The following is a 14,664-nucleotide window of genomic DNA, read 5'->3' as shown; positions in this document are numbered from 1 at the left end:
GCTTTCTCAATTTGGGCAAGCACTCCAGCAGCCTGATTATCATTATTCCAAGGACTATAAGTATATCCACTCGAGGGAAGTAAAAGTGGGTAATGAGTTCTCAAACTTTAATAATGGGTTTAATCACAAATGAAGGATGCGTTAAAAAACGCAAAATGATGCACCCAAGTCTAACATTGTATGGCAAACAACAATATATATTAAAAAAGAAAGGAAAAAAAAATGAAGAATAGTTCTTAAGCGTTCGCCATCAGATTCTTCATATGTGTAGGGCTTTTAAGGAGTAAATTGTATAATGCTGAATTGTCAAAAATGTCCACATGTGGTACTTCGATAATATGATAGCAAATATCTAAATAACTATACTCAAGTTTCTTCCAGAGAGAAGTCCAAGATGTGCTGGATCAATAAGGCCTTAATTTGCAAAGGATCATCCAAGTTTTTGAGGAACAAAAAGCAGAACTTACGCAAAAGCAATAGTGGATATTCCCAGCATTAAAACAGAAAAAACAATAACGAGCAGATATTATTACATACAACATATTTTAGCACTCTTAAATGACCTCAAGTGAGAGGCATTACCTGAGCACCACCCATCACAGATATTCTAGCATTTGGCCAAAAGAACATGAAATTGGGGCTGTATGCACGACCACACATTGCATAGTTTCCAGCACCAAAGCTCCCACCAACAACTACAGTGATTTTAGGTACCTGAAAATATTGATGGGAAGCAAAAGTTATTGCGAAAATCTACAAAATCTTTCAGTCGTCCGGCTAAATTAAATTGACTTAAAAGCCCCAATTTTTTTCTTGGAAAAAAAAAAATTCAATCACAGACAACATATGTGAGACCACAGTAGTAGTATAATTGTCAAGAAAAGCAAACATTACTTACCTAATTTTATTTCTAAACAAAAGTCTTTTAGAGTATCAATAAGTGTCACCTTAATAATTTGTAAATCTTCATAGAAGATCTGCCAAGCCAATCCATATCATCGAAACATATTTTAAGACGCTAACGATTACGAAAATTAAAAAAATTATTAGGTAGCTCTTTGGATAATTTATGGTTCTCTTTCATAAGCTACCAGTTTAACTATTTAAGGATTTTCAGGTACATGCTGCTACTAACCAATGCAGTTTACAATCTATTCCGGTGGGAGGAAAGAGCTTAATATGAAAATTACAAAAGGAGTTAACCACCGATCACATTGCCAACCGCAGCTTATTTCGACTCAAAAACAAAAGAGAAATCAACTGCTCCTACTTGTTTTAACTAAGATACAAAGCTAACATAGACACGCAAGAATTAAGGTTAAGTCATAAAGAAGAGGGTATATGATAGGATCACGTTTAGGAAGATGCATAAAAAGGGGGAAATTACTTTTTGTTGCGCAGAAGCTGGACTTGCTATTATGAAGAAAGAAATAGAGAGTAGGGTAGCTATAGGACCGCTATAGTTAAGGTCTATGAGTTGGGGGTTGTTAAACTCACTTTTTGGGTCTATAAAGCATCCCTTTTGGGTTCAGCAGGGGGGTGTGGAGAATTTGAATTGTGGTCTTGGCCCTTGGGATGGAGAGAGCCAACCTCTCGAAAGTTTGGCAACTCTATTAGTCCATTGTGTTGTATCTTGCTCTGTTTGTGTATCTTGTTCTGTTCCTTGTTAGTTTGTAATCGTCACTTCCATTGTAGCTTATATAGCTTATGTATCAGTGTGTAAAAGTCATCTATTCCTTTGTTATTCAGTAAAACCATTATCAATCTCAAGTGTTCCCTTGTTTATTTCTGGCTTTCAGTCTTGTTGTAAGTTTGTGTATAAGAGGGTCCCATCAGTATAAAAAAAAAAAATAAATCACATTAGAACTGGACAAGGTTGGGAAGAAACTAACCTTTGCACAAGAAACAGCCATTACCATTTTTGCTCCAGATTTTGCTATGCCATTTGCCTCAGATTTTGAGCCAACCTATCAGATAAACAGGCTTATGAAATCAAAATTGCTCAGGAAAATTTTAGTTCTAATAAATTTTTGACAGGAAATCTCGGATGACACACAAAATTTCATGTATTGGGAGCATAGACTAAAACTTCCAAGATTCGGCATAGCCACGCAGAAAGAAGTTTAAGGCAAAGCTGTCCTACAAAAAAGTAAGATGTATTACTATCCTTTTGTTCCGAGGGATAAGATGCATTCACTTACTTTTACAGTGAGACTCAGACCATCTTTATTTCCTTTATCTACACTTTATCGCTTTTGTAGTGAACTTTAATTAATCTTAAATTTATGAGGCCTTTATTATCTACCATAGCTCACTTACCCAGGCAGTGGTGAACATTGCAGACAATTCTCCATAACATAATTAGTATATAGGAGCACAGCATCATTTCCTCATTTAGAATAATCTATTAAACAGTAGTTTGTAGGAAAGGAAAATCATCCGCTAAGAATATAAAGACCAAAAGCAAGCATCCTAATCAGAGTAACAGAGGAGGTGGCAAAATTCATACCATAAACCCAGTGATGTTCTGAAGGAAGACCAAAGGAATGTTTCGCTGAGTACATATTTCAATGAAATGAGCCCCTTTTAGAGCAGATTCATTAAATAAAATTCCATTGTTTCCAAGAATTCCAACAGGCTGTCCAAATATTCTTGCAAAGCCTGTTACAAGAGTCTGCATGGATAACGTGTGAGGATATATATATAAACATAAAGCTAATGGTTAAACATCAAGAAAATGAAGTGGCTATACTCTTACAGTGCCATATAATTTTTTGAATTCATCAAATTCACTTCCATCTACAATCCGAGCAATAACTGATCGAATATCAAATTGCTGCTTAAGATCAGTTGGAGCAATAGAGCGAAGTTCATTGGCATCAAATAGAGGCTCTTTATATTCATATTTTACATTTTGCAATCCATTTCCCAAGACGTCTTTCCCAGCCATGTGCAAGTTCTTGATGATGTTCCTCCCAAGAGCCAGTGCATGCAGTTCATCTACAATAAGATTTAAGAATAAAATTGTACATGGTCAGTGATAAGATTTCAATAGATTTCATTTGTCACTTTAGATTTGGTTGTGAATGCGTAGGAGGGAGAGAATGCACATACTAAATACCTTGAGCAAAATAATCTGAAACACCTGATGTCTTGCAGTGAACACTTGCACCCCCCAAATCCTCGGCGGAGACCTCTTCCCCAGTTGCAGCCTATAAAATCATCTAGTTACAGCAAACGCTTGTCCTAGAGGCAGAGAGGACACACATAAAAAAAAGCATAAATACAAGGGATTTAGGGCCATCAAAGTGCCAGGAATTGACCTTCACAAGAGGAGGCCCTGCCAAAAAAATGGTTCCATTTCCCTTGACCATTACACTTTCATCAGCCATGGCAGGTATGTAGGCACCCCCCGCAGTGCAAGAACCTAATACCAGTGCAATTTGTGGAATGCCTTCAGCCGACATGATAGCCTGGTTATAGAATATTCTTCCAAAGTTTTCTTTGTCTGGGAAGACATCAGCCTGCTTCGGAAGGAAAGCACCTCCACTATCAACAAGATATATGCAGGGCAACTTGCATTGAGCAGCAATCTCCTGTGCCCTAAGATGTTTCTTAACAGTAATGGGATAGTAAGTCCCTCCCTTAACCGTAGGATCATTTGCGACAAACATACAAAGCTGCCCGTGCACTGGACCTATTCCAGTAATAATCCCGGCAGAAGGCAGAGGTTCTCCATATAATTCATGCCCTGCAAGCTTTGTCATTTAAAAACTCATAAGATTCCCAGGTCCATGCATCACCTAAATAAACAATATATGCATTATGAGCCTGATTCAAATATAGAACGGACTTCACATCAGCTTTCCAAATTCCATTGCCAAACCTTTAATCATTCATGCAATTTATGAATATGTTTTCTGCTTCCCCCAAAATTTCCACCTCGCATACTCACTAGAGCTTTCCACAAATCCAATGAAAACAATAAAGGAGATGTGATAATTTATTTTTGCAAGGAAACCTGTGAAAGCTCAAGGAATGAAGCGCCAGGATCAATTAGGCGATCAATTCTTTCCCTGGGTAGAAGCTTATTCCTACTCCTGTTCCTCCTCACTGCCTCGGCTCCACCACCCGAAAGTACCTTTAGCAAACCAAACCTTTAGTCCAAAACGTACACAGACTGTGAGAAACAGATGCAAATAGAAAATGGAATAGAGAAGCAACCTTGGCTACATGAGATTGGAGTTCGGAAATCAAGTCCGCCATGGAATTAGAGTTTGTAGCAAAGGCCTCGGAATTGCGGTCGACGCCATCAGTAAGGACGCCCAAGCAGAAGCCCCGTCTGGTAATAATCTCAGGGGTGCTTCCTCTCCGGGAACTTCATAAAAATTGGATGAGATTGAAGTCGCTCTTCTCCCCCAGCCCAATAGGCGTAGCATCTCTACAATCTTTCAACTGTCAAGTTTGACAACAACCAGTTCCCAAGACTACACCAATCGATTGCGGGCTCCTAACGGAATCCTGATTTCTGCCTGTGCTGGGTCATTACAGATTCACGGATAAGATCATATGGAAAAGAACAATACGTAATTTTAACTTTTAAGCATTTCATTAGCTGTTCCATCCTCGCAAGAGAAGATAGACACTGCTGAAAAAGGATAAACAAAACTAGTAAAATAATAAAAGATAATGTCATCTATGTATTTTCTGTTTCATGATATTCTTAAAAATAAGTATTTTTCGGTCCTAAATGTAAAAAGTGGTTGAAATTTATTTTGGTTTCAAATATAAAATTTTAATTCATATTATTTTTTCATTTTGTAATTTTTAAATTATTCTTATTAAGCACATATATAAAGGGAGTTTTCATATACTTTATTGGGCAAATTGTTAAAAGGCCAACCCACTTTTTTAAATTAATTAATTAAACTAATTTTTTTAATGTTTATAAATTATTTATTTACTTTTTATATTTAAAATTGAAATTAGCAATGATTATAACTTGAAATTTGGAAGAATCTCTTTTGAGAATAAATAGAACTATTTTTTATCTTCTTATTAGAGAAAATTATATTTAATTTAATATTAGATATTAAATATGAACACCTCTCCTAATAAATAATTAAATTTTAATTCATCACTGTATGAGAAATTACCTCTTTTTATTAAACTGAATCCTGTCAAGAGATAAAACTATTTTGTTCATGAAAACTTTGTAAGAAATAACGCCCCGCGTGGAAGTTCAGGAAATGGAGTCGTCCCGTTTACCCAGGCACCACACTGGAATGTGAAGCTTTAGAATCTCAAAACGGGCTCATATTTGTAAAAAAAAACTTAAAATTAGCTTATTGATGGATTGATGCACGATGAGCGGATTTTCTTTTTAAATAAATAAACCCAAAGATTGGTGGCTGTTTGCAGACTGGTATACGAGGATTTGTTTATTCCGTCTATGCTAAGTAATACTCTTCCGATTCTTAATATAAAACTCATTTAACTAATTTGATTAGATTAGGAAACTTAGAAAATTATTAAAAAAGTAACACATTTTTCCTAAAATACAATAATCATCTTTCTTAATACTCTATCTCCCTCTTCTACTGATTACGGTTGAGTGAATATCCATAGGGGTAATTTAGAGAAAATTGATAAATATGAGAAATGATTCTTATATTTAGGACCAAAACCAACTCAACAATTTGGTCTTATATTAAAGACCGGAAGAGTAGCTTTGATGCCTAATATAAGAACTAAATTTAATTATAAATATAAAATCTTAATTTAATTTGTATTTTAAATTTATAATTTTTTAAAAATATTCTTATTGATTGTAACAAGGAAAAATTGTAAAAAAAGACCTTGGAATTACAAAAACGCAGATAGGGACCCTTGACAACTTCACTTTGGGTTTTGACAATAATAATATATCATGAAGTTGTCAAAAATATTATCAAAACCCAAAGTGAAGTTGTCAAGGGTCCCTATCTGCGTTTTTGTAATTCCAAAGTCTTTTTTGACAATTTCCCCTTGTAACAACTCCTATCAGGCAATAATTCTAATCCACATTATTAAATAGGGTAATTTAACGATGTTAATACATATTTGTTACAATTAATCAATTTAATTAATTTTTTTAATCTTTTTAAATTAACTATCTAGTTCTTATATTAAAAACTAGATGTAGTATTTTATCTAACCAAGACGGAAGCCTGAAATTGCAATGATAAATGGAGAGGCACTGCGAGCCGGTTGAATGCTTAAAGGATTAACCAAGCAATCACGTGGATATAGAATTCAGGCACACAAGAAAAGACCATCAGAGAGGACAAGATAAGAGTACAAGAGAACAAATGCAAAGTGATGGGCATTTGTACGTTTGTATCAATTAATCCGTAGTTTGATTCTTTCTGATCTTTTGGTGAATGTCGTTTCCTTTTTAAAATTTGTTTATATATTAACCTTCCGTAGCCCTATATCCTGCAACTACGACCAGCCTGTCTTTATATGATATACAGGTTCCCTTAATCACCAATCGCTCATGTGTTCTGAAGAGATTGAAGCAACGATTATTGCATATATTCTAAAGCGAGCAAAAGCAAATTTCATTAGTCGCATCTGCAGAAAAAAATATATATTGATACTGTTAATTTTACAATGTTGTCCTGGTGAGCGACTTGCCACTGTAACAGGTTTTGCATCTGCCATCGCTAAATCAGCTTTGATAGAAGTTTTTGAGTATCCTACGGGAGTCAGTGGAATATGTTTTGATCTCGAAGACTTGCTTCTATGTATGTTTATGAGTATAGATTAATTAACTTGGCCTTTTTGGCAAACAGATGATAGAAATACTCGTGAACAAAACTGAGATTCAGTAGAAAGAAGGTTAGATATTAAGCAGTTCAGCAGTCTAGTCCTACACAGTCCTATGTGAACACATTAGAAAATCAAACACCACAAAGCAAATACATGGGTTTTAATATAATCTAAAGATACAACCATTAATATACATAAAGCTACCAACCTAATCTGGTATCTGGTATTCCAATCCTTATCACAGTGGCTTCCTCTAGCTAACAGTCACTTGGAAAACAAAAGACCAACCCACAGAGTCTCTACCATGGTCCTGTAAGTGTCCTTCTCAAGCACTGTCTTTTGCCTCCCCCTGCCCCGTTCAGCGTCACCAAAGCCTGACAAAGTTAAAACAGGCAAAAAGGGGGAAAAAAACATTATTTGGACATACATTAGCTTAATGTCTTTTATTGAACTGACGTGGGTGGGTCAAACGAGGATGAAAATTCAAACCTGGCTATTATTCTTCTGCATTTCCATAAATTTAGCCTGCATTGACAGAAACATAGCCAAAATCGGGTAAAGTGGGTGTCACAAAATAACTACTGATGAGGATGTGGCTTTTTCCTACCTGCTTTCGTTTTAGCTCTCGGTTCAAATCCTTGAGTTTCTCGACTTCAGCTTCCAGTTCTAAAGTATAGGCCTGGCATTTCCAAGAGAAGAAAAATAGAATTACTGTGCATTTATGGAGGAGGGAACGCAGAGTGTCAGAGTTTAAAACTGGAAAAAAAAAAAAAAAAAGCTTTAGGAATGATCAGAGTAGCCTTTTAGCAACTTAGGTTGTTACTTTCTATAAGATCCTTTTTCTTATTGTCTACACTAGTTATTATTTTTCTTACAAGAATACCTTATTAATGGAAATGTTCCCCGATTACTTACCCAGGAAACAGAGAGAAAGTGTTCCCAAATTAGAAAGAGAGAGAGAAGGGATTATACTAACCAGTTTTTTTTAAGGAGGAGAAGGGCTTTAGTTAAAAGGAGGAGGGGAGGGTTGCCTTCTCTCCATTATTTCAATTAAACAAAAAGGTTCTCTTCTAACCAACGGAGGTTAAGTTTAATAAAAAGAGTTAATCACTCACAACGTGATGAATCAAAGTTCAAATCCTTATTAAGAAAGGTATCCACATTTAATGTCCGATAATACCTCAAATAAAATTGCCTTCAATAAAAAATGCCTATATTTTAATAGGAAGGAAAAAAAAAAAAGGTTCTCCTCCCTTCTAGCCAAATAAACAAGTTGTTGACAAGATGAAGTTAATTACGCAGAAATTTGTTACTCTCAACTAAAATAACTATTTTTTTTTTAATTTTTGTAAACTAGTTGTACGGGGCTAATGTAACTAGGAACAAAGGAAAAAGTAGTAATGATCTAATGATAAGGACAGTGTAATGATTACTAAGTAATAAATTAAATTTAAACTTCCCTTATCATATTTTAAATAGCATTTTCCTTTCTAATTATGATACCATAGGTCTTTGACCACCAGGAAGCAGGTAATCATGCTCAATAATTATTGGCCCGAAAGAGTACAAATACTCAACAATTAAAAAGTTGACTAGTCTATCTCCTACTATTGCATAAAAACTAATCTTAACTGCAACAAAATTTAATCTTCTTTCCTCTACAGGAAAATATACAGAACACTGACCTGCTTGCGAGCCCGAGACCTGGCAGCCGATTCTCTGTTCTTAATCATCCTCCTCTGCCTCCTCTCCACCACTTTCTCTAGCGCACTGCACTTCCTGGGCCTGTTAATCACATACGGTACTGGCGATTGCAACAACGGATCCCCCTTGCTCCTTGTCACACCCTCCGCCGGAGGCGATATCTGACTCCTCGGAGACCCCGCCACCGTCAAACCACCTCCCTGATGAACCCCCATCATCCCTCCCCTCCCGTCAATCTGAGAATTATTCACCAAATGCATCGGAGCCGCCGCCGCCGCCGCAAAAGCCACATTCACCGGTTTGGGGAAAAGCGGTGGCTGCTGGTGTTGTGTATGAGTACCAGTACCACTACCTACCTGCAATGACACAGTGGGAGGTTGTTTGGAAACTGGATTATTGCTATTCACCATCGGGTTAGCATTTCCCAAGTTCCCGTTTGGCTGCTGAAACCCCAGCATTAAGCCAGCGTTGTCGTTATTGAACCATTGATGTCTTCCAGTTTGAAGAGGCACATTATTATTGTCCTCTCTCACAACCCCTGCTCTTACCAAGAATTCCTCTAATGTTATTTCACCTAAAGTTGGTTGCCTCTGAGGCATGGCAGAAGCGGAAGGAACAACCCCACCACTATTAACTTTCGTACTGTTACCCCCACTACTGTCTCTCATCAAGTCCCTCCAAACCTCATCAACAGTCTTTTGACTAAGAGTCCTTGGCAAAGTAAGTGACCCTTGTTTCTGCAAATTACCATTAGGATTACTATAATAATTGTTGTTGTTGTTGACGATGGTGATGTTGTTTTTACTACTTTCTCCTCCGTTAGCTGAAGATGACATTGCTAGTGATTGAGTCTCTTCGGCTGTCCATATGTTCTTCAAGAGTTCATCCATGTTCATTGAGCCGAAGTCCTTTCCAAGGCCACCTATAGTGCTCTGAAACTCGTCAAAAGTGAGGGAGTATATTGAAGGTTGCCTCAAGAGATTTGCAGGCGGCCTGCTTCCATTATTGCCGATGGAATTGGGGTTGTTGGTATCCTCGTAGCCCTTGAAGTTCATGTTTGATCTCATCTTGTTTGAATTTTGAATGAAGACTTCTTCAAGTTGACGCGACGCAAGAGGCTTTACTTAAGCAAACTCTTTTCTTGCATGGCAATCGTACGGCTGAACTAATACCAGTAGTGAGTAGATCATGTGGTGTTTTCAGCTGGTGCTTTCTGTCTGTTGGCTCCACCTGGATTCAGATCTAACTGTTCACAAATACATTAGAATCTATTCATTGAACAACTTACATAAGAATCGAACAAAGACAGCTTCTTAGAGGGGAACTCTGTGACAGGAAAAAAGACAGGGACCTTCTGATATCCTCTCTCATAATAAACCTCGGATCAAAATAGATTGCCAGCCATTATTCCGAGGTTAAATGAAACTGGACACTCACTAAAGCGAGAAGAACAAGAGAATAATTTCATGTACAATCTTGCGGAGTTACGATTTATAACCAGCCACGAGTTCCTAAAGAAAAAAACGAAGCCCAAAAATGGAACTGAGAGAGTATTTTCTCCTAACTCAATAATGGAGCTTGTCCTTCCAAAGTCATTTGGAAGGCCGTACATACAATTGCAATATTATGAATCCAAACAAAGTACGATGATAAGGCGGAAAAAACCCCATCATACAGGTAATGACCATCCGATAATCGCAGCTCAGATAAAGTATCTGCATTATAATTCTTTCGGTTTCAACTTCAACTCCAAAATTAAGTAATTCTCAACTATTATATCGCTCGATTTCAACCGACAAATGGCTAAAAAGTTTTTTTTTTTTTTTAAATCGTCGACTGAGAAAAAACTTATTGTTGTGTTATAGTTGGAACTAAGTCTACGCTGCAAAATGCAGAGTTAACTCGTTATTCCCAAGCAACAAGCCATTTTTAGACTTTTATCCAGACAACCAACATGGATTATGCTATTTTGCGATTACTTTATCTGAAATTTCCCTTTCCTAATACATCAATAACCCAGCTTCATTTTTCCTTTTCTCAAACGACAAAGCCAATTATGGGAACTCCCTTGTTTCCTCCACCTACGGCCAAAATCAAACACACCAACAAGGCCAAAGCAGGGATGAACTCCTTTCCAACGGCCCCGAAGTCCCTTGGTGAGGAAGAAATTTGACAAAAGAAAGCATCCAGTTCAATTTAATCCCCAGAAAAGACATCATTAAAAAAAATTAACAAATGAGAATAAATAGCGTAAAAATAAGAGAGAGAATAAGAAAATAAGATTTTCCCCCCCGGTGGTAAAAGAATTACCTTTATTTTTCCCTTAAAATTACTTTCTGTTCTTCCTTGAAGTGAGTAGGAGGAGTGTCGCGTGGAAGCGATCTTTGACGGAGGGAGACGGTGGAGGCGACAAGTGTCTTGAGCCTCTCTGACACGAGGCGGCCATTTAACCAGAAAGCTCGGGGACCGAAGGTGGGCATTTTGTATTTTTGTGGCACTTTATGGATTGATTAAAATATTAGAAAAATGGGGGTGGATAGCCAGAGAGATTTGGAAACGTGGGCCAATCAGAGAGGAGTTGAGTTGCTGATGTGACGTCTCTCCAATAAGATTAGGAAAAGTGGAACAATCTCCGCCGCTAGATCGTACTTTCCGACAAAATTTTCGCTGGTGATGCTTTTATTTAATCTATTTCTCATCGATGAAAGTGAAGCCAGTGACTTATCCTTGGTTTTTTATGGGCCAAAGGCCAATCACGGATCACTTAATAATAATAATATATATTATCGCTTTGAAAGTCTCAACAATTAATGAATAGCATTATCGTAAGTTATTTTATGTTCTTTTTTTTTTCCTATCTACTTTTGTTCACAATAAATTTATGTATATCCTTCCCACAAATCACTCCTGTCAATAAATAAACCTTACATGTGCATATATGCTTAATTTTGCTTTTCTTAATATATCGGCAATTCCCTTTTTTTTTTATTTACTCCCACATTTGCTTTGCTTGGGAATATCTAACCTACATGACTTTAGTATTTTCTCTGCTATGAAAATGTAAGTGGGTGTTTAGCTGACGTGAAATAATCATTTTGAATTATGTATATTCTTTCTGGAAAAAAGAGTAGGATAATGAAACAGCAAGAGAGAGTGGGCTCACTAGCTTCAAGCGAAGAATCATGACCCGACACACTTTACGGGGTTTGAAAACATGTTAGTAAAAAATGTTTGACCAAAAAATATGAAACAGAGAAAAGTTGACAATATACAGTAGTAATATATTACAAGGAATTTTTCATTAAGAGATAGTCCAATGTACATGTATTAGATAGGATAATTTAAAAAAATCAATACACATTCTTTTACAAATAACTAACTAATTTTCTTAAATTTTTTAAATTAATTATCTAATTTTTATATAAAAATTAAAAAAAAAAAAAAGCCCGCGTAAAAAAGGTTGAACAATCGACACTTATTTGTGTAGTATCTGATTGGGTCCCATATGCTTGCCATGAAAGTCATAAGCGTGATATTCTGGGGAGTGGGAGCACGTGAAGCTGCAGAACTTTCTGCTAGTGATGAAGTAGTGCAGGCGTGAGTCCATTTGCTAGCTGTGCGTTAACAAAATCCACCTCAGGATACACCCACATTTTGTCAATTTAAACACGTTAGAGCCAACAAGAACTGCGTCTAGCGGAAGGAGCTAATCCCTCACAACGTAACAAATTAAAGTTTGAATTCCTGCTGGGAGAGGTACCCACGTTTAGTGTCTAACAGTACCTCGAATAGGATTGTCTCTAATAAGAGGATACCTATGCTTTAAAAAATAAATAAATAAATAAATAAACACGTTAGATATATAGCCCACTTTGTGAACGAGATTATTTATTAATGATTCTTCAATGATATTTTCAAGTCATCTACCTGCATGTTATGAATGGTTTGTCCGAAATTTACTATTGATCATGTGCTCGGGATTTTAATATAGTCTCATTTACAACTCATAAAATTATTATCAATTTTTTTTCTCAAAAGTAGATGAGGTTGAAATCACATACAATTATAGTAAATTCTAAGCAAACCACTATTTGAAAATTATGTATTTAACTTAAAGAATGGGTTAAATTAAATTATCGTTAGGAGACAAGTGAGTTGCCTAATTTTTCCAGGTGATTCACTGGGAATTCATCATCAACTATACACAATTTCAGCAGTCGGACTTCTCTTTTTCTTATGATTAGATCAGTGTGAAGCCATAGAGAATTATCAGTTGCAAACTCCATATACCATTTATAAAGATCAGTTGACCTAGTTAAAAATGCCATATTCTCTTTCAATGATTCAAAGTGTGTAGTTATAATGAATGACTTGATAGGGTTATTAAGTTATCATATTTCTCTGACAATCGCTCCCATCTCAATTAAAATAACAAAGGGATATATGCTCCGTTTCTGATAAGAATAGATAACTCATGAGAGGAGGGGGCGTAGTTAGGTTGGGGGGGGGGGTTTCAATTATTGAGAGGTAGGAGATCAGATGATGCAATTGCAAGGTGAATGTGAATTCACGTGAAAAAGCCAAAAGGGCGAATCAAATCTCAAGAATATGCTCAGGACAAATGAAAAAGAAGGTCTGAACTCTGAAGAAACATAGCTAGCTAGCTAGCTAGCAGTACTGTTCCCACTCAATGCTCACTCCCAGGAATATGCTCCTCCTTCTGCTTTTGGCTATTCATGCTGGTTGAACAGGGAAACACTCTTTGATCTTTTAGAGAGCAGCATCATAAGTTGATCGGTGGACTTAATCTTCCATCACTTATTCTGAAACCTGATCTTATTTACTGCACATGATACATTAATTTTCTACGATGAAATTGCGTCATATATTAGAGTGCCTACTACTAAGAAGACGATCAAGAGTCACGCACAGTTTCCGCACAGATGCTTCCAAAAGGAGAGATTTTGATGACGAGGGAGTACGCTTTATAAACTGTGCGTGAAAAGTTAGCCTTCCAAGCAATTACTCCTTTGGCTGCTTTTTGTTAATGTAGAATTTGTTCCTAATACAAGTAAAAGTTGTTTTTGCTCTATTGAATTGTAAGTTGAGTCTTTTCCACGTCATTTTCTATGACTAATATTCAAATGTGAAGCTGATTTCAGTAGCAAAACACTTTTTCTTTGGACTAACTATAGGTACCTTCCTATATTGTTATTGAGGCATTATCACGAATTAAATTTGAACAAATTTCTTAACGAAGATTCAAATATTGGTTTGTTACATTGTGAAAGACTAACTCCTTTTACTAAGCTCAATCTCTGTTAATTCTGTGACAAAAACTTGATTTTGCTTGCAGCATGGATAACTAAAAAACTACTACTTTTGTTTAAGACTGAAAAATGATTGAAATGCCTCTGTTTTTAATTTCTGGATCAAAGACCCGGTGATGTAGTTGCCGAACATATAGGCCCAGTGTTGAGCTTTCAAAATTGTATGGCTCTAATAACTGTTAATCTTGAGTTTAATGCCCTTTTGCAGCTGCTCTCTGCCACTTGCGTAATAATTATGCATCAACTGATCAATAGTGAATTTTTTTTTTATCTTTTTTGTCAACTATTAGTAGTTAGCTTTTTATTAGGATTCATGATTTCATCATTTTTAGTTTATTTTTCACTTGCAATTAGTGTACGTATTGATTTAATTAAGTTGGTGTTTTAGGTAGAATTTGGTTGGGATAAGCCGTAATATTTATAATATATTATTAACTACGTTTTTAATTTTTATATCATACAAATTTTTTTGACCTATTTAATGTTATAGTAGTAGTTATTTTTTATTGACATTTTTAGTTCATTTGAAGTGGTTGGCTTACAGCAAGACTCTAAAGCTTTGTTTGGTTCAACGAAAGGGAAGGGAGGGGAAGTTAATTAAAAGAAGGGGAGGAGAGGAGAAAGGAGGTCATGGTCTTGTTTGGTTGGAGGGAAGAGGAAGGAAGGGGAGATTTCTTGTTTGGTTCATAAGAGGAGGAGAGGAAAGGTAATTATAAATTGACAAATATACCCTTATATCTATATTTAAACTGATTTATTTTTTTATTACAATATTTATGTCAAAATTATTATTTCTTAATTTATCAATTTAAAAAAA

At 36.0% G+C, this 14,664-nt stretch overlaps 2 protein-coding genes across 2 annotated transcripts; both read right to left on the bottom strand.

Moving 5' to 3' along the window:
• Nucleotides 1-6,705, bottom strand: LOC114723789 (methylcrotonoyl-CoA carboxylase beta chain, mitochondrial; the record flags this gene model as incomplete). Its single annotated transcript, XM_028910027.1, is given in 11 exon segments — nt 1-32; nt 583-714; nt 1,893-1,967; nt 2,510-2,674; nt 2,759-3,000; nt 3,122-3,212; nt 3,324-3,758; nt 4,022-4,141; nt 4,225-4,378; nt 6,530-6,615; nt 6,679-6,705. Coding segments are annotated over 11 exon segments (1,559 nt in total), but the record flags the coding sequence as incomplete, so codon positions are not given.
• A 141-nt stretch (nt 6,706-6,846) lies between these two features.
• LOC114723815 (ABSCISIC ACID-INSENSITIVE 5-like protein 7) lies at nt 6,847-10,939 on the bottom strand. Its single transcript, XM_028910055.1, has 5 exons — nt 10,828-10,939; nt 8,499-9,763; nt 7,421-7,492; nt 7,303-7,338; nt 6,847-7,187 (listed from the first exon to the last, which is right to left on the bottom strand). Exons 2-5 carry the CDS (start codon nt 9,582-9,584, stop codon nt 7,113-7,115), a joined length of 1,269 nt encoding a protein of 422 aa, XP_028765888.1. The 5' UTR covers nt 9,585-9,763; nt 10,828-10,939; the 3' UTR covers nt 6,847-7,112.
• Nucleotides 10,940-14,664: the final 3,725 nt, after the last annotated feature.

Source organism: Neltuma alba, unplaced genomic scaffold (assembly GCF_004799145.2).
Source record: "Neltuma alba isolate B1F8T4 unplaced genomic scaffold, ASM479914v2 tig00012154_pilon, whole genome shotgun sequence".
In the NCBI taxonomy this organism is placed as follows: Eukaryota; Viridiplantae; Streptophyta; class Magnoliopsida; order Fabales; family Fabaceae; genus Neltuma; species Neltuma alba.
Note: the sequence above shows the minus strand (reverse complement) of the source record. Positions and strands in the feature narration are given on the sequence as shown.

Bases quoted from the DNA above. Each gene is read 5' to 3' on its own strand.
- LOC114723815 (XM_028910055.1), bottom strand. From the start codon at position 9,584: ATGAGATCAAACATGAACTTCAAGGGCTACGAGGATACCAACAACCCC. The intron at 7,339-7,420 runs GTAGGAAAAAGC...CTGTCAATGCAG, and splicing joins GAGAGCTAAAACGAAAGCAG to GCTAAATTTATGGAAATGCA. The intron at 7,188-7,302 runs GTTTGAATTTTC...TAACTTTGTCAG, and splicing joins TGCAGAAGAATAATAGCCAG to GCTTTGGTGACGCTGAACGG.